Source organism: Coprinopsis cinerea (genome assembly GCF_000182895.1).
Source record: "Coprinopsis cinerea okayama7#130 chromosome 7 map unlocalized cont3.7, whole genome shotgun sequence".
In the NCBI taxonomy this organism is placed as follows: Eukaryota; Fungi; Basidiomycota; class Agaricomycetes; order Agaricales; family Psathyrellaceae; genus Coprinopsis; species Coprinopsis cinerea.
Window position 1 is genome coordinate 2,419,902 of NW_003307538.1, and position 26,530 is coordinate 2,446,431.

A 26,530-nucleotide genomic window follows, 5' to 3' on the forward strand; every position below is an offset into this window, starting at 1 on the left:
TGTCCTAATACGTCGCGTCCGAAGTCGTGGTGACACTCAAATCTCTACATGTCTTTTCTTCGCGGTCGACGTTGATCTCTGCCCCCGACTGTCACGCTTATATCTTCCTTGCGCACAGAATCCTCGAGGTGATGTGATGGAGTCGATGAACGCAAGGTTCAGGGACAGAGGCACCACCATCTGGACTGATTCCAGTGTACGACGCCCGACGCGTTCAGGCTCGTCCAGTCAGCCATCGGGCAAGTCTCGCACGGCGTGCTTTGACGAGTATGGCTCAGGTTTCTCGAGTCAACAAGCGAAGAAATCTCAGTCGACGTACTCCAAGAAGTCCACGACGAGGAAACGACCCCATATCCAGGACAGGGAGCATGATTTCGACAGTTCGTCCAGCGATGACCCATTGGATTCACTCTCTGAAGCCTCGCCATCCAAGTCGAAGGAGAAGAAGGGATTTATCGACGATGATGGTCAGAAACACGAATATCACCCACTGTTCAAGCCCAAAGACGATGTTTTTAAAAACCTCAAGTTTAAAAAAACTGGAAGCGGCGCGTCTGGATCCAAAAGCACTGCAGGCGATGATAAACCGCGTCAATTTGACTCCAAAGGGAAGAATGCCGACGCTGGACTGTCCCCCACAACACGGACCAAGGAGGATGTTGACTTGTACGATGAACCACCCAAGGGACCTCCCACTCGCTCTCGACCTGCACCTCGCCCTCGTCTTGTCGCCAAAACGACGACAGACAAACCATCGCTTCCATCCAGGAAGGCTGCACCTGTCAAGAGGGCTGGCAGTAACTCCAGGCTCGCGAATAAGTACTGCGTCATTTCTTCCGACGACGAGAATGAAGTTCCAGAACAAACGCCAAAGCAAACGAAAACTCGTCCGCGCAAACAACCACAGGATTTTCCCGTGTCACCCCCCACCTCTCAGCCAGTCTCTTCGGGCTCTTCAAGGCGTGAAAAGGCGAAGCCGGCGCCTTTCCCAATGATGACCGATACTGCCAAACCCTCCCTTTCGCCAGGGAAGGGTAAGAAGAAGGCCGTGGTTCAGCCGTTCCCACTGGAGGTACCAAGTCGTCAAGACAAGACTTTCCTCGTTCCCAAGAAGGGAAAAGAACAAGAAAGTCTTTTCACTGACGATGAAGATGGTGGACCCTTACCCCAACCTTTCCCCTTGAGCACCCAGTTCTTGAACGGCACACCTTCTCCTACTCGTCGCAAACGGCATTCCAGGAGCGGGGTCAGCGATGATGATGACACCACCCCTAGGAAGAAAGTACGGGATAGCATTGGGTACGCCTTGACCCTGTTTTATCGTACCTACCTGTTCTCATGCTGGATAGAATGCTAAACTTGAGTGATTTCGGGGAAGGAAACTCAAGTACGTTGTTTGTCCTACCGTCCGCCGGAAGCGACGAAGCTAACATGGCCTTTCTAGTGTTCCTCTCGTCCAGCGTGGATCCCTCCACTTTATGCCCTTACTGTGACTCTCCCCTTCCTCCCTCCCCATCTCCCATGCTGCTTAAGCTGTTGGAAACGGCCAAGAAGAAGTCATACCCCGACGCTCGTCCTTCCAATCCCCTCGGAAGGAAAGCACCCTTCACGCAATACATCGCAGTCTGCCAGCGCCATCGATTCGAGATTCGAATCCTTCCCGAGGCAGAGAAGAAACGCTGGCCCAAATCAATCGATTGGAAGAAACTGGGCCCTCGCATCCAGAAGATGAAGCGGGAACTTCAGGAGATAATCGACGATGACGGGGATGTGATTGAAGTCGTGGATGAAGATGGGAGTGACTCGGACAACCTGGGATCAGGTCCGCGGTCTAAAAGTCATTTCTGGCGCGAGGTTATGAGTGTAGTGAAGGAGAAGGGTGTTCGAGCCGCGGCTGGCGTAAAGGACCAGTTCTTAAACTTCGAGAAGACCCAACCTGGATAGTGAGTTCAAAGCTGTTTTCCCGCATCATTTGTTTCTAATCCAGAACTCCTGCCAGCTACGGTGAATTGGGCTCAGTCATTATACACCAGACCCTCTACGACATGTTCCCGCCTTCTTCGTTCGATCTCGACTCCATTTCACCTCTGAGTCCGGAGGAATTCACGCAGAAGATTCTGGTTCCTGAAGTTGGCCTCCGATTGATTATGGAGGACAGGAACCTGCACGGCCCTGCCGGCGAGAAGTCTGCGCTTCAGATTCTCCGCGAAAGCTCAGCTTATGGCGTTGCTATGTTTCCGGCGGACGCAGGGGACGAAGGCGTGGAGACTTCGAGGGCGAAGAAACAACGGGACGGAGTTGAGGCCGGGGAGTTGATTGTAATGGAGCGTGCTCGAAAACGGAGACAGGAGATCGAGGAGGAAGAGGAGAGAGAGAAGGCTGAAGAAGAGCGGAGGGAAAGGGAGAAGCGGGAAGCAGAGGCCGGTGTCCCTAGACCAAGACCGCGACCCAGGCCTTTGAAAGCGAGCTCAAGCGCAATGAGCATCACCACCGACCCAGAAGAGTACTCTTTCGTTCCTCGTGCTTCTCGGAAAAGGTCTTCCCGGTACGATACAGATGTTGGACGTTATTCTCGTGACGAGACCGACACATCAGGTGCCTCCGAGTCCTCAGATGCAGATGCTGAGCCTCCAGGGGAAGAGAGCCCTACCTCCCCCACCGTTAGCGAGATCGACGTCACCACTCCCTCGGGCCTCCGTAATCCTGCGGGTGCTAAACCCACACCAGTTAGACTCCCTGTTTCCGACTCGGCGGAAGAATCGGATTCACGGTCCAAGAAGAAGCGCCAACCGAAACGCGTGACGTCGAGGAGTAGCAAGCGGTACTCGGACGAGAGCGACATGGATGTCTCGAGCTGTGACGAGGATTTCCAGGTCCTGGTTTCTACAGTAAAGACGCCCAAAGCCAAAGCATCGAAGATGGGACAGTCACGGGTATCCCAGTCTCGCGAGATGTCCATCGAGCTGATCGAGGATAAGACACCTAAACCAAAGCGGCGTGTTACAAGCGTTGCTCCGGATCCTGTGGCTTCTTCCACTGCTTACGACACCGACGTGAAGATGCCGCCCCTGGAGCGTGCTCGGGCTCGCAGACTTCAACGGGAGGCTTCCTCAAGTTCGAAGAACACCGGCAAGGAGAAGGCCCCCGCGTAAGCTTGTTTTCTTTCTCTGTTAGGTTCTGTCCGTTGTTTCATGTTTGATTGATAGTAGACGGTCTTCTGATGATTCATGGGTTGTTGGGACCATGGCCAACAACGGCTTCAGAACTTTGACAGACAGCAGCGACCCGGCTGATGCTGATTGGCTTCTGAGGGACGTTTCATCCTCCCGGGAGATTAGCCCTACACTATCGGACTAGCTGTAGATTAGGCTTGTACATGCACGCGTCTTGGCATGTTTACGCATTTTGAACCCATTCTTTGACTTTCGGTACATTGACTATGCATTCCCTCAAGAATAACACAGTAGAGAAACGACCATGCTTGACCATTCCATTCGTACTTAGTTCCCCTTTTGATAATTTATTCTAAGTATTACCTGTCAAATGTAGATTAGCGCATATCATTCTCGTCATGATGGCTTGATTCATCGGTCTTGTGACACTTACGTCTTGTTGTGGGATTTCCACGTTCGAGTCTCGACTGGAGCATGGGCTTGAAAGGCAGGCTTGGACGAAAGAATAATGTTCAGTGGAGACACCCATGGGCCCGTGCCCGTTCTGCCAACATGGGGGACCACTAACAAGTCTCTGTTAGTATATCGGTTAGTACACGCGCCTGTCACGCGCGAAAGCTGGGTTCGACTCCCAGACAGAGAGATATCTTTTTTGCTTTCATGATCATTGGCCAGCCAGTGACCAAGTCTCTCGAGACTGGGTCATCGCGCATGGCGAAAGGCCAGAGACGCAAAGGCACAATCGTAATCCGACATCAGCACAAGGGCTAAATAAGGGGTCATCGATATCCCAAATAGGGCACTTCTATGTCGACCTGGTTGAAGTCTTACAAAGAGACTTTGGTGGTGCTCGTCATGGATGAGTAAATATTTTGAGTCACTTGAATTGAGAATTGCGGGAATTTCTATGAGCATCCCCAGCCGAGAGCTGTCCAGAGCCACAACCTTGCTTCTGTTCTGCGGCGCGCATTATTATTGCTCCACGAGTCCACCGCCCCACGTTCCTTGGACGCGTGAGATGAGTGCTGAATACGGACAGCAGCCCATTGTTCAAACGTTTATAGCAGGGCCACACACACACACACGCACATCAGCTTATTCTTAAACTTGAACCACCAACATCTATCCACCTCTATCTGTATCATGACTACAGCACAGTGTACACTCGCGAGGGTGCTCGACATCAAGCAATGCCCGCCATTCGACGTCGCGCACGAGATATCGGATTACCCTGAATTCTACGATCCGCTGTATTATCCCCACTTTTACGTCGATGTCGACGTTGGCGCTGTGCTGCAGGCCCGGGAGTCGGATAATAGAGATCGAGGGTGCTCACAGGTGGGATACCAAGAAAGCTGTCTTCACCCCCATTTCTTTTCTTTTTTACCCAGTCCGCAGACATCGTCCACCTTGCATTCGAAATCACCGGCTGCTCTGCGTTCAGAGCAACTTGAAGCTAGTGAGGACGACCGGTCGCGACGTGACGCAGATTCGAGTTGCCGGCCCCAGGCCATGGGCTCGGGTCGGAAACGACCTTGGGTGTCTGTGGCGAGCGAGTCTTCTGAATCGAATGCGCAGTCTGCTAGCAAACGGAGGTGTAGTCCCTACATGGACCGTGATAGAGGCGGGTGTGGCGAGCGAAGATCCAACAAGGAATGAGCACTGCAGCTGTAGAAACGAAAACGCTTTGGACCTCAAGACAGTTCTACCACTTGAACTTCAAGATGTACTCTTACTGTTACGGCATTCGCGGCTACTTCGAGGCAGACGTGACTCTCTCGCTACTTACGTTCTACCTGGACCATACGCTCCACGAGTTGGAGTTTAGAGTGTGCTGTTGACTTTCGGCCAATGGAGGGCAAATGTACGACATGCACGAAGCCCACTGCAGCCTTACAGCTACTACAGCACCACCCAATTCATTTGTTTCCGGTACAATTTGTCGTCTTTTTGTCTGTAGTAGCACACGCATACAAAACTTCACCCCATTATTGCCTGTCCCCCCGTCGGGAGAGAAGTCAAGTAGTCTATAGGCTGTCAACCTCTCGTCAATAGTGAAGAACATGGACGGCCCGTGAACTCACCATGAACCCATACCAACTTTTTATCACACCTTCTGAAGACTGAAAGCCAGTCCCCCGATACATCAGTGCAAGGTGTGAGGTAGAATTCCCCAAGAAGCGCCAAACGATGGGCATAGCGAAGCCGCAAGAAGGGTCCCTTGTTCACCAGAGCAAATCGCGAGAGTTGTTAAATGGGAGGATCACGAGGGGGAGCTCGAAGCATTCGGCTATTATGGTTTCTATTAGAATAATGTGCTATAAAGTCTGAAGGGAGACATGAACATCAGTCTGGAATTTGAGGAAAGATGACGAACCTATGAGTAGTTCAACATGTGGTATAACTTCTTCGATGATACAGCAACGGCGACAACGGCTTGTCCTCTTTCTCTCCCTTGGGTAAACTCTCCACCCTCAGCACCCTGGCGATGAAGAGCTCGGAGACCACGCCTGTTGCTTCCTGTGGCTGCCTCTCCCCTTCAGCCTCTTCCGGGTGTTTCCCGCCGAGTTCAGAAAGCTTTAGAGGCCGCGCGACGAGTCTGCACGATATTGCGCCTAGGGAGTCGTGTAGAATGGGCAAGCCGTCTTTTGTCAGGGAGTATGGCGTGGATGAGAAGGGTTGAGGAAAGAGGTCGGGTCTTGAGAAACGGTGTGCAATGTCGGCTTGGGTATGCGAGAGGATGTTGATGACCATATGCGCGTCTGAAGGTGACTTGGGTCTATGTTCAAATCCTGGTACTGAGCTCGGCGCCGACTGAGGTGGTGCAAGGGGTGGTGCAAGTGAAGTCAAAGTTGATGCCATTCGCGAGGGTATCCGAAGGGCGAAGGCGACGAGAGGATGCGGGTCCATGGATATTGAGGTGAACGAAGATAGCGTTGCACCGTGGAATTGGCAGTTTTGTCTCTCGTTTTCTGGCATTAGAGACGTGACGACTGCTACTGGCTGCGCTGTCTCCCTCAGAAGGTCGCGTAGACTCTTCTTGACCGCATCTGTCGTGGAATGTCGGTGGGTTCGACCAAGCAACGAGTCGTGGCCTTGTGCAGGATGTCGCGAATGGGTTTGTCTTCGTTCAGGACCTGGGTCCGTTGTCCGTGCTGCAGCTTGCGAACTTGAATACGATTTCTTCAAGATATTGTTTCTTTTGGAGAAAGCATTGTGTAGAGGTCTGCGCGACGCAGGGTAAAGTGACCGGGACGCAAACATAAAAGTCGACGAGAGTTGCTGGCGAAATGACGCACTGAAAAGATCGCGTTCGGAGGCTTTCGGCACCCGGGGCGGGGCTGTTCCGCTTTTGGGATCAGAGGGCGGTGCCGACGTTTCTCTCGCCCACCAACCACTACGACCACTCCGCGATTGACGAGCTCTGTTCTCTGCACAGGTCCTGATCTAATCCTATTTGCCTAAGCAGAGTATCTGTGGTGGAGAAGCGCGTCGTGCTGTGAATCTCCCCTGAAACTCATCTTTGTTGACTGCGTCGACTTGTTGTGCCAACCCGCCTTGTGTCGCTTCAATGCCACACAGAGTTCCTCTGTACCTCAAACCAAAAGCTACCGGGAACCGATGCACTCTCTTGTTTCTGTGTTTAAACAAGCACCAGGAAAGAGAAGTTTCTTCCATGGATGAAACATACATGTTATGCATGGGAGCCTTCTAACAACGCGTCGCCCGCTGGAACAAGTGGCGCCGTCCTAAACCATCGACCTCTCGTTTATCTACCCATGTCCTGGAGCCCCACGAGGTGAATAAACAAGCATAAAAGCTTCAAAAAGGATGCTTCGACGCGTTCTTGCTGGTTCCCTTTCCCCCACAACCATCTCCCTACCCTCCCTTCCTTCCAGTTACTCCAGCCCGGCGGCTGTTGATTTTCCTACTCGATAACCATGCGCATCCAGCCCTTGTTCACCACTACCTTCCTATTCTCCACCTTCCTCACCTCCTACGCTGCGCTCTTCACCATCCAGGACCTCATGAAGCACAGCGGCCTCACCACTCCTGGTCCCTCGGAGTACAACGAGGAAGGCTACAAGATCCTCAACAAACTCCGAAAGATGCTTCCTACCAAGACAAAGTCCAGGCCTCAAATGCGGATGACCAACGCCGAGAGGCTGAGGAAAAAGCTGCCCCTGAACCCACCCGTCCGAAGGGATGGTTCCAGAAGGGGTACGACCGAGTTTAATTGCCCATTCGACGTAAAACACTAATGTACTTACTTTACGTCCGTAGTTGCGCCTCGACAGGCCTCCCCGCTCCCGCCTGTCGTCACGGAAGGAGGCGCTGGTGTCTTTGACGAGAACGGCGATCTCATCGGCTACGTCTCGGCTAGTTTGTCGCCTAGCGGGCAGATGGTCATGACCACCGATGAAAACGACGTTCTTAGTTTCGTTACTGCGTACCAGCCTCCCGTTGCTGGTGTGTCTGATTTTGCGCGGATTACGATGGCGGTGCGTTTTCTTTCCCTGTCCTGTAAAGTGGATGGTGGGTGTTGATCTGCAATGCGCGATAGAATCCCGATTTCCCTATCGTTGGGGCTATCCAAGGACGAGACAACTCTGACGCGTCGATTGGGCCTGGCTCTCCCAAGTACGTTTTTCAACCTCGACTTCTGCCCCTCGTCTGACATCGAGATCCTCTTACCAGCTATCTATACGTCGGCGGTGTCGAGCTACCTGGAAGTACGCCTTCTATCGCGTATACCTGTCAACCCTTTTGACTAAAAATTCGCACTCTTAACCTACAGCTGTGCCTGAATCCCCTGGCGAAGAGATTGGCAATACGTACACGGACGCGACTGGTATCGATCGCCTTGTCCAAACTGATATCGTGAGTCGTCTTTATGATGGAATTTTGGTTAACCCCGAACTGTGAGTCCTGACTGTGGTCTAACTCTTTTTTAGTGGCAAGTTCAAACTGCTACGGGGATGGTTATGGCGCGATGGGTGAATCCTGATGGGTGTAAGTGACACTCTACCTATTCTCCTTCGGAAACCTTTGTTGATTACTTCGCGTCGTCACAGCCATCGTCAACGCCAATGCCTACATGCAAGGAAATAACATCTACCTCCTTGGCGACCCCGATGCGTTCCAGGCTGTGTATCCTGATCCTATTGAACCCATCGTAAGTAAACCCCACCCCCAGCTCTCTCAGACAGTGACGGTAGCTCACCTGCATTTGGTCTTCCTCTCCTCACTCGCGCGTTCAGTCCATTCGTGTGCTCCAAGTTTAGATCTGAAAGGGCTAGGGTGTTGGCCATGATCGGTTGACATTCAATAGTCGATCGAGGATTGAAACAGTCGTTAGATTGAAGCATTCGTTATACATATGCATATGCTGGTTGGATTTGGCGTTCATTCCGTTTTGTACAGTACAGGTTGATACGTAGAGAGAGGTCTGAATGTAATTTGGTCTCTTTATATTTGCGCATCAGAGTTGTTTTAGCCGGGATAGAGGGTGGAAACGCGCTGTCTGCATTGTCCGCGCATGGTCCCTTCGAGTATGTACTTAAGCCAGGGCAGGATAGGACTAAGTTTAGAAAGAATGTTGAATAATAAATGGCGATAGAGATGGCTGCAGGGAGGATCGACCATCGTATCCGCTACACCCAGGCTGGCGCAGTGTTTTTCGCGTTTGCCTAGATGCATTGCTCTCTTCAACGATGGCGGTAAAGGTTTGGAGGTGATTGAAGGGTTGATGGGTGTCCCTGTATTCATGAATCATATCTATATGTGGCGGGAATGGACGATGCACTGCCAGCTGGCTGTAAGCACGTACACGGACGCGAGTCCTGTCGTGACTATGTAATCGACCCAGTTTGCTCCAACCGTTGACGGTAGCTAACCTGAATTTCGCATTCCTCCTCGCTCGTCGTTCAGTCAATTTACGTGCTCTCCAAGTTTACTGCATAGTTTGGAAAGGATATGGCCCAGTGGGATGGGAACTGAATCACTCACCACTGGGCTTTCGGGAGTCGGATTCGATTTCACTCCCGTTCAAGTAATAGTATGGTATACCGGTGTCAGAAGTGGTTGATAGAGATTTGAATGAACTTTGGTCGCCTTATCGAATGTTAAAGAATGTTTCTATGAGCTAAGCGCAATTGGACCGTGGACGTCGGGGGTAGGCTAACACACAATGGAGGTATGCGGGAATTAATTCAATGCAACGGGGCAAGGTATCGATAATGAAATAGCTGGCGAGTCTGGATCCAGATAATTGAACATGCACCGAGTAAGGTAGGGTAGGATCGGACTAGGGTTAGAAAAGATAGCCGAATAGTAGATGCCTGCGGCAGAGATGGAAGCAAGAGGGGATCGACAATCGTATGGGCCGCTACGCTGGCGCTGTGGTGTTCGAGTCGGCCTAGTCATGTCCGACATTCTCATCGGTAAAGGTTGAGGGCCTCGAGAGCGAGAATACGCACCCGCATATCCGCACTATCAATGAGGAGGTCCAGAAGTCCATCCATCGCCACACCGACTTGAGGGTATCCCAGAGTTTCATACTTGTTCTGGATCGCCGCGTACGCAAGACAGTCTCCGGCAATGGCGTCGTTAATCACGTTGTACTCTTCGATAGCTTGCTCAAGGTTAGGTGTCCCGTTCTGATTTCTGTGCACGATGGAGGCGCATCTCTCGAGGCTCCTTCCCAGTTGAAGGGTGATGCTTGTATAGTCGGAGGAGGGAGGCCTTCCGGGGAAAGGTAGCGCAGGGCGACGCAGCCTACATTGGAGGTGACTGCTTCGACATGAGACTCCTCCCATTTCTATTGAAGTGGTTATTTAACGGTGACCGCAGGCAAGGAAAGGGATGTTCTGACCTGGGCTGAAGGAACATTGTGGGACGACGACGAGCTCGGTTCCGGCATGGTCTGAACGATGAGAGAGGACTTCTGGTTTCAGCGAGGGTAGGTGTGGGGTACTTGAAAGCTGTTGGGTGTCATTTTTCATGTGAAGCAGGAACAGACGATGCGCTGGCAGCTGGCTGGATAGTGCCTTCCTGCGCACGCGAAGTGCCGCTGCGCTCCCGCCTGTCCTCCGAGTCGGACCTCTGAGAATATACGAATTTCAAGGTCCGCTGATCGCAGCCGCCTGCGCTGCGGCACAGCGACCGCTGACCGACCATTTACCGTAGACTTGTAGTAGTTTGGACTCGCATGGGCGCTTATGTCAAGCTGGGGTGGTCTCCATTGCACCTGTACCTAGGTTTTGGTCCAAGGGAGTACAGGATTATCCTGGAATCTCTGAATGGAGACACCGTACCGAGTACGGTGGACACGGGAGACTTCTTGTTTAGAGATCTGCTGGCAGGGCGCGGCCACTGTAAGACCTGAATGCTGAGCACTTGTGAGTCGTTCATATGGACGATAATGAAGTCGCCCTCCGTGACTTTCGTTTTCTTGAATGATACTTTACTACGGAAGCGCGCAAGCAGTGCAATTCTCATTCAAGTTGGAGCTTGGGCTTCCTCGAGTTTCACGTTGCGGAAGGCTTTCAATCGCGTATTATTTCTGGATCCACTACGTCTCCCCGTAACGGGTACCGATACCTCTACGTCCAACTCGAAGGCCAGAAGGGTTCCAGTTTATTTGTGTGTGCTTGCCACTGCCGAAAGAGAGCGTGGGAGTCGTCGGTCCCGACCTGTCAGCGTCCGCGCCCTGGCGATCATCCTGTCGGTGCCCCTGACTTAAACGCAACGGGCTAAACCTGTTTAAACAGCCCAGGCAAATGATTGCAAAGGTAACTCATGCCTGAAAGTAATGGTCTCTGGCTCTGTCGATAACGAACCGGTTGGCCATGACTCTTCAAGTTACTTCTCTGAACCCGAACTGCGACGAACAAGGGCACCGGAATTACCCATCGACATTGCAGAAAACTGAACATGTATGGCTAGGATGGCAGGTCTGGACGCCAGGTGAAAGAGGTTGGCACCTCTGGGTCCTTTTTTTGGAACTCTATTGGCTCAGCGTCTGCTCTGCAGGATGCATGCATAACTCAGGAACGTTTCCAGGCCCTTGCTTGACATTCGGGAACCGAGCCGTTCAACGATCGACCGACATGTATGTTTGATTTCCTTTTCCGGTGTCATGACTTGTCTTTTATAGAAACCCGACGTAGTCCCATATCTCACGGCGCCCTGGAAAAGAGCCGCCAACGCCGCGTTCCTATGTCCTTGCGACACTTGAATCCCATCGGCAAGCTCTTGATCGAATTTTTGCTCTTGCTCAAGTCATTGCCATGAATATTCTGGGTAAACTTAAAGTCGAGGCCCCCGTAGGATTCATTTTCTCGTTGATTCCTCTGTCTTTCTGCGGTCGCTCTTTTTACCCCCACGTTCGTTACAGCTAGTAGGCTCACCCTCGACATCATTGGCTCTTCTTCGACATTCTCTCGACGCCTGCAACACACCAACATCGCCCTATCTACGCCAACTCGACGATAACATGTACCTCAGGCCCCTCTTCTCAGCAGCAGTCCTCCTTTCCTGCCTCCTGCCCTTCTCCACCGCTACTTCCGAGTCAAGCGCTGCTTACACCCTCGAGGACCTATTCAAGAGCAGTGGCCTTACCAAAGGCAACCGCCTCGGCGAGTATAGCGAAGAAGCATACAAGAACTTCGGTGAATTGAAGAAACTCCTCCCCACTTCGACGCGCAATCGCTACAAAATCAAAACTCCCGGTGGTACCACCATCAAGAAGATGACGAACGCTCAACGTCTCGCATTGGGCCTCCCGCTCAATCCTCCAGTTAGAAGGGACGCCCGTGCCAAACAACGTACGTGTCTTTTTCGTACTTCGTTGGCTTTGCGCGTTGTACTGATGCTGTTCTGGTTGATGACTTTAGTTATGGCACGCCAGGCCTCTTCCGGACCTCCTGAGATCTTGAGCCTCAACCTGGGCCTCTTGGACGACATCGGAGGTAACCGTGGTGTCCTGAGCGCAGATCTTACCGCGTCAGGCCAGCTGGGGCTTGGTTCTCCAGGTTCCACTCCTCTGACTATTTCGCTCACGGTTGACTCCTTGGTCACTCAACCTACTAACCTTCGTATTACCTTGCCTAGTGTAAGTGACTTTCCCTTTCGGACTGTGTTTTCAGGCCATTTGCTCACCGTGGCCTAGATTGCCGAGGAGGACTACCCCTTGCTTGGATTGGTTCAGGGAAGGGACAACGATAACGGCTATATTGGCCTTGGTTCGCCCAAGTGAGCTTCTCTTTTATTCCTTCCGTGACTTAGTCCTTAATGTCCCCTACCTGGACAGCTACTTGGTGTTGGCTCGCGTAGATATTGCCGGGAGTAAGTATTTTCTCCCTTGCCCCCGTGGACTAGCGTTCATCTCAGTGTCATGGGCACTCTGTAGCTGAGCCTGGCTCCACTGGTTCCACTATTATTGGCAACTCCTTCAGCGACACTACCGGGCTTCCTCGCATTGCTCAGACCGACGTCGTACGTGCATTCGCTTTCCGTTCCTGGCCTGGTTTCTGATGTAGGGTGACCCTGTAGTGGAGACTCAACCGCCTTACAGGTACTATTGTCCCTGAGTGGATTAACCCCGATGGCTGTAAGGACTCTTCGACTCCTGTTGTGATCTCGACGTCTAACAGGCTACCTCCCCACACTAGCTTCCTCTGGCCCCCTCCAGCTGTACATTCAGAATGGGGTCATCTATGCCATCGCTGACATTGCCGCCTTCCTCCTTCACTATCCCCAACCAGTAGTTCCCATCGTACGTCCTTTGACACCATTCCCCTTGCCGTACCCTAGTGCTGATTTTGGCGTCTTCCATAGTTCCTTGGCGGTCTGCTCTAACTTATGGATTGGTGGTCGCCTTCCTTCATTTCCGTTACTTACTGAATATGTATCTATGTATGCCCGCGTGAATATACTCCAGGTCTATATGCCTCCCTATGCAATCCCTCTAGGCTCCCATGCCGCATCACCCATAAAATAGGGGCTCTTGTGTTGGAGTTTGTTTGCCAGCGCGATGTCGAGCGGCCAGGGGCGGGGTCAAGTGAGGCCAGAGGTCTCTGTCTACCACACTTCCTATGGCAATCCCAGTCAACCGTCTCACACCGATATAGAACCCTGGACATATACATTGACGATACAACGACCATAATCTGTGACGACCTAACCATCGCCGACCAGGATGGCAACGATCTCGACGGCCCTCCGCCATTTCAAGGAGCCAACCAAGGAACAGTTAACTGAGATATTCTTCTCGATCCCCCCTTCGAAGGATAAGGACAAGGACAAGGGAGAGAAGGATGGAGAGGAGCTTGAGAAGATGGACATTAACGCGGTGTTGACTGTAGCTGAGGCAGACGAGGATTCCTATGTGAGTAGGCTGCATTAATTAGGATAAGCCGTCGTCGATCTCGTGTGTATTTATCTCGTCTAGGCAGGGAAACTGCATATCATGCCGCCTTATCTGGCGTTCACGTCTGTGGACCGCAAGAGTCTCCGGTTCACGATCCCGCTGTCCACGATTCGGAGGGTGGAACGACTGAATGCGCGGGCGGGAGTCTACGCGCTAGCGTTGTTGACCTGGCATGGCATGAAGCTCGTCGTGCAACTTACATCGTTGCGTCCTACGGCTGATCTGTTCTGTGGACTATTGCGGGATGCGCTCAAGGTCGAACTCCAGAAGGGCCAGATGAAGCTGGTCAAGTCCTTCGTCAAGACTTGCTACTCGGAGGTGCTGGTATCCGAGTCCATGTCAGAGAAGGATTCCATGACCGAACGGGAACGGGAGGATGGAAGTCTGGTCGAGGGTAGTTCTGACGGCGTTCATTACCTTGGGGGATTGGGACTCAAGTTCAAGTTTCCTGGAGATCCAAAGAAGTACGTGTTCTGTCCTTCCTGCCGTCCTGCCCCCACTGATTGCGTTACGAGATCAGACTACGGGAGACGTCCAAGATCAAGATGTGGACCAAGTATTTGAAGACTCACGGACGCAACCTCACGCTTCTACGATATCCTCAATACACCCGGCTTGTACAAGTCGGCCTTCCGAACCGCCTTCGTGGAGAGATGTGGGAGGTATTGTCCGGCTCAATTTATCTTCGCTTCGCCAACCCTGGATACTACCAACGTCTTCTTGAAGAAAACAAGGGCCGCACAACAACGAGTACCGAAGATATTGAGAAGGACCTCCATCGCAGTTTGCCCGAATACTCTGGTTATCAAAGTGAGGAAGGTATCTCTGCCTTGAGGAACGTCCTGCAGGCCTATTCGTTCAAGAACCCTGAGCTGGGCTATTGTCAAGTAAGTTTCCTGTTTACTGGTCACGTCGTAACCGTGATTGACTTTCCTTCAGGCCATGAACATCCTTGCGGCTGCTATCCTGATGTAGGACATCCCTTTCTTTTGCAAGCCCATGCTCAATACCTATCAGATACATGTCAGAAGAGCAGGCCTTCTGGCTCCTCGAGGTGCTGTGTGACCGACTACTACCCGGTTATTACGCGTAGGTGGTTACAGTGTTATCCTCTCGCTAGCATCGCTCACGGAAATGTAGACCTTCCATGCATGGAACGATGTTGGATCAGCGGGTGTTTGAGTCGCTCGTGCAACGGTGTCTTCCCATAATTCACGAACACTTCCAACTGGTAGATGTCCAACTTTCTGTCGCTTCATTACCATGGTTCCTCAGCTTGTACGTCGCCTTGACCCTCGCCCAAGCCGGCAACTGCTCAATTCGTCTACAGGTTCATCAACAGTATGCCCATGGTCTTTGCCTTCCGAATCGTGGACTGCTTCTTCTGTATGGGGCCCAAAGTACTATTCCAAGTTGGGTGAGTTGCTCTGCAATTATACCTTTCAAGGTTCACTGATCTCCCACCCAGGCTTGGTCAGTCTAAACCTTCTCATCCGCAAGGCAGTCTTGATTGACGCTGTACTCAGCCATTTTGAAAATCAATGGCGAGAAGCTCCTCCAAATAACAGATGACGGCGGTTTCTTGAAGTAAGGTTTACAGATTATACCTTTTCATCGTCGCTGACACCTGCCATACTGACAGTCTCATGCGGGATTACTTCGCTTCCCTGGGAGAGTCCGCCCATCCAACCTCAGAGGACCCTCGTGCCCGAGCAATCACGAACTTCCAAGAGCTCCTCCTCGTCTCCTTCCGAGAATTCTCGGTGATTACGGACGAGACAATCCAATCTGAACGCAGGCGTTATCGTAGCGAAATCATCCACAGCATCGAATCTTTCTCCAAACGCTCGGCCATCCGCAACCTAAAGAGCTTCGGTCGTTTCTCGAAGGAGCAAGTTGGATTCATTTATGATGCGCTATACAAAGCAATGTGTCTTGTCCCTCCACCGCCAGCCGCAGCACCACCGCCTACGCTCTTTACCACTGGTGAAGGCAATGAGGCTAAACCCGAGACTAGAATCGAACTTCGGACATTCCGGCAATTCTTGAGTGAGATTGCCACATGGGCGAGAGATGAGAAGATTGTTATGAACGGGTTCCAGGTAAGAGCCAATTGCCACATTCTGCATCGCTCCACAGCTAATCTTGATTTGTTTATTCTGCGATACGCGTACTCCGCTTCACCTGCATAGCAACGTATCGACCGCGAAGTAGCCGAGCACGAGTTCATTGACCGGTTGTTCTTTTTCTGGGACACTTCGTGTCGAGGCGGGCTTTCTTTCCAGGCGAGTAGTTGTTTCTTCGACTCCTATTCGCACCAGAGGGGCTGATGCTTTCTTTCAGGATCTCGTTTCTGGGCTGGATGGCGTCATGTTCAATGACTTGATGGAGAATATCGAATGGTTCTTCAATCTGCATGACAAGAACAAGGATGGCTACTTGACGAAGGACGAGGTCCTTACCCTGTCAGAATCATTACTGGTTAGTTTCTCAATGCCAGCGACGGGATGGAGCATCTTTGATCATTTTCTATAGTTCATCTTCAGGTTTGAGGTCGGCGACGCCTACTTGGGCGCGGTCAGCAGGTTTATGAGTAACGCTTTTGAGTACGGCGATGCGCTCCTACCACGGCCCGAGAACTGGGATTCGGATGACCCACCACACATCGAGTCCAATCAACCCTACCTCAACCTTGCGACGTAAGCCTCCTCGAAGTTGTATGGCCCACGCTTCCCTGTTGTCCTGACAAGCCACATCCCTTAGATTCCGTATGGTGGTGCTGGCAGATGAGGTCCTCGAGTCGTTTTTCGAAACCGATTTCTCTGGGTCATTCAAGCTGGTCCCCCTCCCCGAAATGGAACTGCCCATTTCAAGCAGCGGTCTTCTGGGCGACCTATGGTCGTCTATTGCCACAGATACCAATAAGAAGATGTTTAACATGTTCACTGACGAACTGGGCAAGACTATCGGCAAACACCAGGTAAGTTTTGTCTCCTGCTCATGGGCAGACCAGCGCTGATGCCCAATGCTTTCGAAGGTCATCCACAAACCATCCATTGGTCGATACACCAAGCTGGATGAACCCAAAGCCCGTGAATCGCTGCTCACCCCATCGATGCGCAAGTCTGCATCCAAGTCGAGTCTCAGATCTACATCCGAGTCGTCCCCTACAGCATCGACGTCGACGACAGCCAACGCACCTTCTCATCCGTCCCTGGCGGTCAACATCCCCACTGCCTCACAGACCAAGAACTTGCCCAACGTTCCCGAGAGCGGTAGCCTATCGGCGATGCCAATGCTCAAGGTTGCACAGCATGCTGCGATGATGGAGAGGACGCCGTTTGCTATTGATAACGCTGAGGATGATGAGGATGAAGATAGTGATGACTACGGTGAATTCGACAACGATGATCAGGTCTTGGATGAGGTACGAAAACTGTGTTTTTTGCTGCTGGCCTCGTCCTCACCGCCTTGCTTTCAGGTCGATGCATTCTTGGAGGCCCACGATTCTGGGCTATCTGAAGCTGACAAGAAACTCGCCAATGGTACGCCGTCGTTTTAGCTGGGGTATTTTGCGGATGCTGATACCCTGCTGCGCTAGATCTATTGAATGCCGAGCCTGTCAAGTAGTCAGTCACGCTGGGGTACCTGGAGTGCAGAGGACGATTTCAAATTCTCTACTACTATACACATCGCCGTGCGAGCCACATTGTACACATAGAATTACAGCTAACCGAATAGGCTTTTTGCAGGATATACAGAGATAGGAGGTATGTTGAGGTGTTGGATGTCGAGAGTGGCTATAAGCGTTTTTGGTGCGTCAAGTTGGTCGGGGCCCGTGGTCAACCCAGATGCGAATGGTGAGATCTGACTCAATTGAACCTGTTGCAATCATATTCGCAGTGGGGTGGGTCTGAACGAAACAATAGACGTGGTGGTCAGCAGGTTTGGCCAAAGATGAAGGGATGCGTTCACGAGTGAATCATACGTACAGCAACAGCGACGACGATGTCTGTAAAAGGGAACATCAAAATTTATTTAGTCGTTTAGGAGAGTTGGGCAAAGTGAGTAACCGGTACGGAACTTACCGCTGTGTCCTTCCAGAACTTGTACAATCTCCCTTGTTTGGAGGTCCCAGATGTAAGTTTTGTGATCCTCGCTACCAGCGACGATGTACTTTCCGCCTGTTACGCTGAAGCAAGCAGAAATGCAATACTTGGCGTTGGTGTGCCCAGTGTATGTCTTGAGACACCGTGACGTCTGATAATCCCACAAACGGATGGCACTGTCATGGGCGGTAGAAAGAATATATTTGGAGTTGGGCGAAAATTGGACGTGTTGGCTTGGAGATGGGGCCAATGTCGGTGGAGGATGTAAACGAAGAGAAGACCCACGCACCAGATAGCATCATGTGATTCGGATAGCGTCTTCAAGCACTGGCCTGTATTGACATTCCATATTCGACTACAGAGGAAATAACCAATTAGGATTTTGCCCCCGAGCCCCATTATCGAAGAAGAGATCAACTCACATCAAGCCGTCGAGAGCGCAAGATACGATCAAGCTGGCATCTCTATTAAAATGCACGGCCGTAACATAGTCTAGGTGGGCCACTAAAACTTTCTGGCACTTTCCTGTATGTGTAAGAACCGAGAAAGAGATTTAGGGTGGGGAGTGGGTATAGGATTGTGAAAAATTGTGGTGGCTTTGTTATGAATACGGCGGGCGAGCGAACAAGAAGGTGCAGCAAGCAACGCACCTCGAGCCACGTTCCATATTCTGACTTCACCCTCGCAACCTCCCGAAACGAGGAGGTTTCCTGATGTGCTATAGTTGAGGCAGAAGACCCATTTGCTATGGCCCTTGAGTACTTTCCGAGTTATTCCCTGGAAAACGCGTGCGTTTAGACAATGTATGGGCTCCAAGTTGGGCGGAACTAACTGTCTCGACGTTCCATATCCGGATTGTCGTGTCGTCGGAAGCAGAGGCGAGATGGACGCTATCCGAGGACCAAGCAACATCCGAGAGGCCTTCGGTGTGCCCGACGAGATTGCGGATGAATTCTCCAGTCTCCGGCGACCAAATTTTGACGACATTTTCCGCGCCTATGTGTGTGAACGTGAAAGGGAATTGGATGAAGGTGGAAAAAGGCTTTCAGTCAGTGAGACATTCATAAGGACAACAGTAATCCCAGATGTACGCACCACAAGAGGCGAGGAGTTTGCCGTCTGGGCTAAATTTGACAGCTGAAATGGACATTGTGTGCCCTCTTAGGACATGACGCTGCTGATAATTGGGCCTTTCTCGCTGCACATTCGATGAAGAAGGCACTGGTGGTGGTGGCTGCACGACAGGTGGTGGTGGTGGAATTTGAGCGTGTTGCTCAGGCACCTGGGGGTCGTCTTCTGTAGTCTGCGACGCAGTCTCGTCGTCGGTCGAGGAATCGTCCATCCCAGCTAGAGGATCCATTGTCGACTTAGAAGTTGTACAAAACTGGTGTAATCACTCGCTAGAAATCGTTGACAAGCGCCGAGAGCTGGGCTTTACTGCGTTTAGGCGGCGGCAACCTCCGAATATAACACGCACAAACACCTGCGCAGCGCTTCGTCAGATCGCTTGTTCGACTCCTTCACCGCCGCTAGGCTTCGAAGGCCTTGGCTGCACGCCTTCTTGATGTCTCCGTAGGCTGGCTGTGTTTGTGTCTCGCTTGTACAGGTCCGTACTCACACCAGGCTTGTCCTGTTGGGAGACCCCGTGGCTCGCGAGGCTCCTATTTTTTTCAACGCCTCGAAAAAAATGGATTCAGGGACAATGCTAGATTTGGATCCTGCAAGTTTCCCCCTTGGTCGACGCGGTTTCTGCTTTTGGCGATAATCGACCTCAGCCCTTGTAGACCGACGCCCACTTTCTCTTGTTGATCCTGTCAAGACAGGCTGACAGGTTGTTGTCCGGATCTGGTCGATCCCAATCCGTCTTCGGCGAGGTTCCTGATGAAATACAGTGCCACTTGGATGCTGCCTAATCGGCAGGCGCAATCACGACCGGGCTGGAGGTATCACTTAATCAGGAAAAGAGCTCGGTGGGCCTCCTAACGTAGACCTCGGGGCTTGAAGATTGAGGGTCTCCAGCGAAGGCCAAGGTTTGTCGAGTGACTGCGTCAGCTGCCATTCTCCGCAGACCGGAATTATCCTCCTTTTCGCTTCATCGAAACCACGCGGACTATAGCTGACTAGACAATATGACTATCTCATTCTCCGTTCTGGAAGAACCCGCTCCGACCAATGGAGAAGCATCGGTTGATGCTCCCTCAACAAACTATGGGTGGGTTCAACAGCCACCACACTAAACCGAAAACAGGAACAGCGCCTTCGAACTCGATCACAGACCTCAATTTAACCTAAAGCCGTTCACCTTCCCAACTTGGGAGCGATCGGGACACCTTTGGTTGACGTTCCGGCCGTCGAATCTCTTGAATGGTGAATTTCAGATCTCTTGGCGACCCCACTTCTCCTCTATAATAACCAATGCGAAGGGTCTGCAGTTCTTTGGAGTCTGTTGCTCGTCTACTTACCTTCAACCGTCTCTGTCTTTACCGTCTCATCCCCAGCTACGTATTCGCCATGGACTGCGCAACTCCCACCCACCTCACCACTCTCCGACAACCCCAACAACCTCAGTTTTACTCGACATCCTCCATCGCAGACTTCGTTCACACCAACCCGACGAGCCCCACGCAATATTCCCCGAGCCAAAGGCATAAAACCGGTCGAAAGACCTGGAAATCCCTCAAGGAGAAGAAGGAAGCTGTCTGGCCAGACTTCCTGGAGGAGGCGCTCCTCGAAGGTAATTAACCGTTGATAACCATCATTCCTGAATGCCGCTGATATTGGAACGCTTAGCCCTCGAGCGATACCGACCCACCTCTTCCAAGGACCCCCGCTTGTTGCGTCGCTTCCCCAAGCGAAACGCTTTCATTTCCAACTACATCAAGCAGAAGACTGGCAGGAGCCGGACTCCTAAGCAAGTCGGAAGCCGGCTCCAGCAATTACGCGAGACCTGTACTGAAGAGCGAGGTATGTTCTGCACCCGCCTCCATTCTGTGCAGAACCTTACTTTTTGTTTGCCTGTTCAGTCATTCGCCTGATCTGTTCGCGTGACTTCGATGCCCCCGATCGTATTGCTGCAGCGCAGGCGCCCTCCAAGATAATCCCGGACCTGCGTATCAACACCAGCCTCCCGCTCTCCTCCTCCACTTCTTCCGGTACTGAGTCTGCCATAACCACGTCTCAGTCAGTCGAATCGCTGACACTCGTCGATCCCTTCGAATACCCAGTCACTCCTTACTCCGATGAATTCGAGCAACGCACTCCCCAGCCCCCTCACGACAATTCATGGCCTCACGCCTACGTTCACATCGACCTTGTGGCTTCTGGCGAGCACTATGGAGCCGTCGCCCAGGAATTCGCGACGGCCTTTACCCTGGACCTCGACGAATCCGGTCTTACCGAGAACCCCGTTCTCACTGGACCAGACGCATGGAAGTGGCAACGTCGCATCTCCGTCCCTACTGCCCTCCCTGCGTGCTATTATACCCCGTCCGTGACCGTCAGCTCGTCCCTTCTGGCATCCAAAGGTCGATACGAGTCAGTCTTCCGTGTTCAACGCGACCACAAGCTCCTCTTCGAGGAAGTCACGGAGCTGGAGCGAGTCTCCGAAGACTCTGTTCGGCCTTCGCTCTTTCGTACGACCCTCCTTCCCAAGTTCTGGGGGAGCATCTCAGCCAGATATTCTGGTATGTCCGTTCCCTCTGACTCGCGACGTTCCGTGTGCTGACTTTAGCTGTACAGACCTGCGCTCATGCACTGTTATTCAAGACATTCATGAATTCACGCCCACGGGGGAGCGCGGCCCTAAGCCTATTTATTCCATCATCTACAACTTCGACGGCTCCTTCCCTCTGGATCAAGTCGACACTTCTTACTTCCCCTCATACCCGAGCTCCGTCCAAGATGAGCGCATTCCTCTGGCTCCTATCCTCACCAACCCCACCTGTTCACCCGATCTTCTGCACTACGACTACGACACTAGCGACATCTCTCTCCTCCCTCCTCTGTCCGCCGGAGACCAGGTGGCGACACCGACCTCCCAGTGGATGAACCCGATGTACCTCTCGAACAACTACTACTCGGCAAATCCATTTGCTATGGGCCCTGAACAACCTGGTGGATTCTTGGACACCGACCAACTTTCCTACCCCACTCTCTGCCCCTTCTAAACTCCTTCGCCAGATGCACTTGTTTATGGACACCCGCCACCTCCCTCGTATTTATTCATTCGGCCATCTATTCCCTTCGACCTTTCAACTTGGGCTATTCGTGGTGTTTCTCTGTTGTAGCCTTCGACTTTCGACTTTCGATTTCCACACCCTTTCTTCGTTCTTCCTTTGAAGCCCTTTTACATTCGACCTTTCTTATTCTTCCCCTGTTGTACTTTATTCCCTGATTTATTCGTTCGAGTTCATCTGTTGTTTTATTATTGACTAACTTTATGACTTATTTTGAAATGCGCCGTCACTGTGCCAGTGCGCGTGATGTAGTAGACGAAAAAAATTACGGACACACATGCAGCTTATTTATGACTAGTGTAACACCATTAATACCCTGTACATTATGTGTATAGACCCTCCCCCTCCTACCGCCTTCCAGTGCCTCCCCGCCGCTATGTCTCTCCTTCCACCCCTTCCCGCTCCTTCGTACCAACTTCGTAGCTGACTTTGGTTGTACCATATGCATACTCGAGTACATGTCAAACACGCAATTGCTCGTCATGAAGACACTTGTGTAAATGCTTTCCCCTGGAATGACAGATTTTGTTTCACGGGAACTTTTATTGACAGACTGGCTGTGTCCATACATGCACTGCGTGTTTCAAGTTGGTGGATGGCTCTGATTGAACCTTTGCATTATATTTTCGATCCGAGCTCGGCATGGGCAACTTTCAAAGGCAGGTACTTAGATTCATCTGCTCGTAGCATGCACACATTGGATTTTAAGCGCCCAGCGTACTAGTAGTTGCTTCACCCAATTTTTAATTCCGCCGACCCATTAAACTAGTATGTAGTCCATTAAAAAAGGCTCTCGCCCAATGGGGACCTCGAGCAACTTAATCATTTACTGATCGCCCCCCTGTTGATTGGTCCTGACGGCGGGTCCAGACGTTCAAACTTGCAAACTTTCCAACATTGTTCCAAACTGTTAGATCTGTACTGTAGATCTGAAGTTGACACTTGGGACTTTGGGAGATCATATTGCTGTTAGATCCTTCATCATCTCATTGGTATGTGGTAAGTATTGCCACCACACCGCTGAGAGATGTGTATGTGTGATCATGAGTCCGCTGAGCGCTGGATCTTGAGCGACGGAGGCATCGTTTATCTCCTCGAGAATGCTAGCCAGGGCGTCAGGCCTCAGGCACGGGGGGCCGACTCCGTCGACCTCCACTCCGTGCAGACCGCAGACCGCAGACGCAGACGCAGACTCGAGTCTCTTGCCATGATGATGCTCTCCCTGTCTATTGGAGTTCTATCGGTTCCGTTCTCGCACTGGAGGATGGATCCGGAGGATGTCTACTCTGCAAGGGTCCCGGCCTATTAGCAGACCTTGCGTTATCCGATGGCTGAGTCTACGGTCTTGTCTTCATCCAGGGCCACCGGTCTTATGGGTCGATTCAGATGATGTAGAGTGGATCAGAGCAGGCGGAGGCTATCCGAGCCCTCTGTGACGAAAGCAGCCTGCCTGATTCCCCAGACGGCTGCCGCGTCCTCCTTCAGGTACGGTGGATAACTCGAAGGAAGTGGCCAGGAGGTCTCGGACATCCCACACCCGAGAGCACGTCCCCCGAACAGACGAGTCTGTTCCTTCTATCATGAAGATGTGTATTGACACGATTAATCCTACGCACTCTACCACCATTTTTCACGATACATAACCTGTTACAACTTACATGTACCTAAGTACCCACTACCTCGTCCTTCAACAAGAGTCATTATACGTATCGATTTGATATAGGCCGCCCAGCGCGCCTCCGCCTCTTGGAGCCTCTTGGTCGGTCAGTACTCAGTAATGAAGCCTACCGCGTAAAGAACTCGAGGACGCGTTGACGAAACCTCGGAAAATGGTAAACACCGCGCTCTCAAGAGTTCCGGACTCGTAAGGCACCATTCCTGTGTGTACACCGCATTTGGGGGCCTGGACCTGCGTATGTAGGCCGTGATATGCTTAGGCTTGCGAGATCCTATACTTCCATCGTCCAAGCCTCCGAGCAGTTTCAGCATCGACCGGGCTTGCTTGATCGAAGACGAGGGAAGCAGAGCCTCAAGGTACGTTGAGCCGGAAGACGAACGGGCGCCGATGGATTTCCTGGTTCCTAAAGGTTACACTCAGGCTGGTTTGGCAGTGACGTGGGCTGACGATATCAGCGGCACTGCTTGCGCAAAGGTACGAGGACAAGACCGAAAAAGCTGCGAAAAAAAAAAAAAAAAAACACTTGGAGTGTTCATGTGCATTTCCCGGATCTGACGGTTCACGGAACCCGGGTTTGGCCGAGGATATCGATTGTACTTACGGAGGGCCCCCGACTTGCAGTGGGTACTATCATTACCATAGAGTTGTAACGGGTTTCAGTTATCCTTCAATAACTCAAGAAGTAGGAGGTCCTCGCTTCCATATTTTTGCAAGTACATTGGGATGCCATTTCTCTATACTACTTTCAAATCTCTGTAAGATCGAAGAGGATCCTGCTATGCCAGACGAAAGCCGGTGAAGGGTATCCAAAAGGCCTCAAAAACAGGGAGTTGCAACGAGTGTGACATGCCTGCGATCACTCCGCTGTCACATCATTCGCAACCCCGAAGCGAAGAGCGTGACAGAAGTTTGATTGTCCGATGGGAAAGGAGTTGCAACCTGCTGCGAATGGTCCCTCGTACCTGTCACGCTCGAGCACTTTTGCCCTCTCTCTTCAGTGACTACAGTAGGAAACTGAAAAGATAGCACAATTGGAGCAAAAATGACCTGCATCTGTTTTCCCAGTGTTTTTTCGCTATTCCGAGCTCTTGACCTTTAGAAAAGTACGAATTACGTCAGAATTTTGCGCTTGTCGCAAAAATTCTACCACTGATAACGCATTCTTCCAACTACAAATTGCCCTTTCTTTGTAGAAAGTGGATGCTAACATTCTCCACGTATACTCTCACAGGATATGCAAAAATATTGGCCGATAAAGAAGAATCTGAGCCCCGATAAGACACGTTACAACTCTATGTCGGCGTTACAACCCAGTGATAATGATAGTACCTGCTGCGAGATGCAGAGGCACAGCATTCATGTCCGTTAGGCGATTGTCGGAGACTACTATGTGTGTTCAGCCTATCTTTGGGTCTTTGGGATCACACGGTGTCCACTCCGAAAAAAGCGGTCAATCGAAGGTGCACCAGTTCACAGGATGGAGGTCATCGTATGAAATACGCAACAAGCAAGGTTCTCTAGATGATTTCAATGATTGAAGGCCATATACTAGAACGATGTCAAAGGTAAGAGTGGGTATGAACGAGTTGGGCACAGAGGGGACTTGCCTCAGTAAACCGATGAGGACCTGAAGGAGAGCGAGCAGGAACGGAACCCATCTGGGTAACGAGAGGGGGGTAAGTAAAGAAAACAGCATCGTGCAGAAGCACAGATTCCACCTACGTTGACATGTGGAAACCACCAGCTTTGTACAGAGCGGTCGTAATGAATCCCAGCAGGGCAGATCCCAGAACGGAGCCACCCAGGCTTGAGATCAGGAATATGAAAAGAACGATGACCGCAAACGCCAGCCTTGATCGTCTTTCATTGACTCTGGGCAACTTGGTGGGTGCTGGGGTAGTTGGTGACGTGGGTGTATGGGAGAGTTCGACCAGCTGATAGGCCACTGAGTCTCGGGAAACCGATAGTCGACGAGGAAGTCGAGAGGAAGGAGGGAATGTGTAGTTCCAGAAAGCGTACGCCCCGCAGACTAGGAAGAACGGGGTGTAGAATATCAATGACCAGTAGAATGTGAACCGGAATACATCTTAAGAGTAGTCAGCGTAATGCTTTCATCCAGATGTGAGATATGGCGCACCTCCTCCTCGGTACAGGTAGAATCCGCCTGGCTGGGTAGGCTCGCGGTTGTTGACGTTCAGAATTTCCAGACCAGGGTTGTACAGCGAGGGCCAAGGGGGAACAGTGTTGGTGGACATGGTCTCACGAACAGTTATGGTCAAGGATAAGCAGGTTCATGGCGTCACTGTTCAGCCAACGACGCTGGAGACTTGGTCGCTGCAGGCAGTCAGGCGCTCGTGGACGTTGTGCACCCAAGGTTGTTTGGCGCGACCAAATAACATCCTTAATCAGGAAGGCCCATCATTCCATCCGAAAAGAGAACTTGCTCCGAACCTCAGCGATCCAACCATTATTAGCCTTATCATGTGGACGAGGATTCCAGGTTTCGCTTCTCGAAACACCAATAATAGCTATTCAATTACTTCTAATATGCTGATGGAGTTGTGTGAGTTCTCGGTAAATTTGCTTTTACATACCCGGCGCAAGCAACAACTGTCCTGATGGAGGTCACAGTTGTTGCACCGAAGGTCCGAAAGGCGTATTGGATTGGTATTGCGCTCTAAGTAGCAACGTTCAGTCGAAAGAAAAGTCACTTGCGCGCGCGGCATGAGATACAGCTGATAATGAGGACATGCAAAGGGTGAATTAAGGACCGCGGGGATCAACAGCTTCTTTAACCCAAGTTGGCCACCAAACGACTGGAACTTGCGAGCAAAGAACCTTGGGTGTTGCGACACTTTCATCGGCTTGGGGGTGTAGAGGATTACTTCCCCTTGCGCTTAAAA

The 26,530-nt window shown here is 51.5% G+C and overlaps 10 protein-coding genes and 1 non-coding gene across 11 annotated transcripts; 7 read left to right on the top strand and 4 right to left on the bottom strand.

The window, feature by feature from the left end:
- Positions 1-145: 145 nt before the first annotated feature.
- Positions 146-3,357, top strand: CC1G_08348 (hypothetical protein; the record flags this gene model as incomplete). The annotated part of the gene is made up of 5 exons (XM_001831692.2): positions 146-1,299; positions 1,350-1,387; positions 1,445-1,943; positions 2,000-3,148; positions 3,207-3,357. 5 exons carry the CDS (start codon positions 146-148, stop codon positions 3,355-3,357), a joined length of 2,991 nt encoding a protein of 996 aa, XP_001831744.2.
- A 387-nt stretch (positions 3,358-3,744) lies between these two features.
- CC1G_20155 lies at positions 3,745-3,816 on the top strand. Its single transcript has one exon. It is a non-coding gene; the product is annotated as a tRNA-Asp (tRNA).
- A 435-nt stretch (positions 3,817-4,251) lies between these two features.
- On the top strand, positions 4,252-5,160 carry CC1G_14894 (hypothetical protein). Its single transcript, XM_002910871.1, has 2 exons — positions 4,252-4,501; positions 4,565-5,160. The coding sequence occupies exons 1-2, from the start codon at positions 4,447-4,449 to the stop codon at positions 4,999-5,001; spliced, it is 492 nt and encodes a 163-aa protein (XP_002910917.1). The 5' UTR covers positions 4,252-4,446; the 3' UTR covers positions 5,002-5,160.
- On the bottom strand, positions 5,154-6,437 carry CC1G_08349 (hypothetical protein; the record flags this gene model as incomplete). Its single annotated transcript, XM_001831693.2, has 4 exons — positions 5,154-5,200; positions 5,258-5,296; positions 5,441-5,463; positions 5,593-6,437. 4 exons carry the CDS (start codon positions 6,435-6,437, stop codon positions 5,154-5,156), a joined length of 954 nt encoding a protein of 317 aa, XP_001831745.2.
- A 594-nt stretch (positions 6,438-7,031) lies between these two features.
- CC1G_08350 (hypothetical protein) lies at positions 7,032-8,458 on the top strand (the record flags this gene model as incomplete). Its single annotated transcript, XM_001831694.2, has 8 exons — positions 7,032-7,394; positions 7,458-7,675; positions 7,738-7,814; positions 7,872-7,906; positions 7,972-8,054; positions 8,129-8,186; positions 8,249-8,349; positions 8,435-8,458. Exons 1-8 carry the CDS (start codon positions 7,115-7,117, stop codon positions 8,456-8,458), a joined length of 876 nt encoding a protein of 291 aa, XP_001831746.2. The 5' UTR covers positions 7,032-7,114.
- A 1,152-nt stretch (positions 8,459-9,610) lies between these two features.
- CC1G_14895 (hypothetical protein) lies at positions 9,611-9,991 on the bottom strand (the record flags this gene model as incomplete). Its single annotated transcript, XM_002910872.1, has 1 exon — positions 9,611-9,991. One exon carries the CDS (start codon positions 9,989-9,991, stop codon positions 9,611-9,613), a length of 381 nt encoding a protein of 126 aa, XP_002910918.1.
- Positions 9,992-11,670: 1,679 nt separating this feature from the next.
- On the top strand, positions 11,671-13,034 carry CC1G_08352 (hypothetical protein; the record flags this gene model as incomplete). Its single annotated transcript, XM_001831696.2, has 9 exons — positions 11,671-12,001; positions 12,071-12,145; positions 12,209-12,288; positions 12,346-12,428; positions 12,487-12,521; positions 12,586-12,671; positions 12,729-12,786; positions 12,830-12,951; positions 13,014-13,034. 9 exons carry the CDS (start codon positions 11,671-11,673, stop codon positions 13,032-13,034), a joined length of 891 nt encoding a protein of 296 aa, XP_001831748.2.
- A 244-nt stretch (positions 13,035-13,278) lies between these two features.
- Positions 13,279-17,031, top strand: CC1G_08353 (GTPase activating protein; the record flags this gene model as incomplete). The annotated part of the gene is made up of 15 exons (XM_001831697.2): positions 13,279-13,563; positions 13,627-14,069; positions 14,126-14,492; positions 14,545-14,576; positions 14,623-14,694; positions 14,746-14,883; positions 14,936-15,022; positions 15,053-15,078; positions 15,132-15,192; positions 15,248-15,707; positions 15,820-16,086; positions 16,141-16,304; positions 16,369-16,585; positions 16,643-16,997; positions 17,021-17,031. Exons 1-15 carry the CDS (start codon positions 13,375-13,377, stop codon positions 17,029-17,031), a joined length of 2,889 nt encoding a protein of 962 aa, XP_001831749.2. The 5' UTR covers positions 13,279-13,374.
- A 303-nt stretch (positions 17,032-17,334) lies between these two features.
- On the bottom strand, positions 17,335-19,074 carry CC1G_08354 (wd-repeat protein; the record flags this gene model as incomplete). Its single annotated transcript, XM_001831698.2, has 8 exons — positions 17,335-17,487; positions 17,598-17,617; positions 17,694-17,890; positions 18,004-18,069; positions 18,137-18,239; positions 18,365-18,491; positions 18,547-18,710; positions 18,810-19,074. The coding sequence occupies 8 exons, from the start codon at positions 19,072-19,074 to the stop codon at positions 17,335-17,337; spliced, it is 1,095 nt and encodes a 364-aa protein (XP_001831750.2).
- A 769-nt stretch (positions 19,075-19,843) lies between these two features.
- On the top strand, positions 19,844-21,880 carry CC1G_08355 (hypothetical protein; the record flags this gene model as incomplete). The annotated part of the gene is made up of 5 exons (XM_001831699.2): positions 19,844-19,926; positions 20,147-20,448; positions 20,505-20,678; positions 20,738-21,397; positions 21,453-21,880. The coding sequence occupies 5 exons, from the start codon at positions 19,844-19,846 to the stop codon at positions 21,878-21,880; spliced, it is 1,647 nt and encodes a 548-aa protein (XP_001831751.2).
- Positions 21,881-25,077: 3,197 nt separating this feature from the next.
- On the bottom strand, positions 25,078-25,882 carry CC1G_08356 (hypothetical protein; the record flags this gene model as incomplete). The annotated part of the gene is made up of 3 exons (XM_001831700.2): positions 25,078-25,285; positions 25,350-25,713; positions 25,765-25,882. The coding sequence occupies 3 exons, from the start codon at positions 25,880-25,882 to the stop codon at positions 25,078-25,080; spliced, it is 690 nt and encodes a 229-aa protein (XP_001831752.2).
- Between the last annotated feature and the right edge of the window lie 648 nt (positions 25,883-26,530).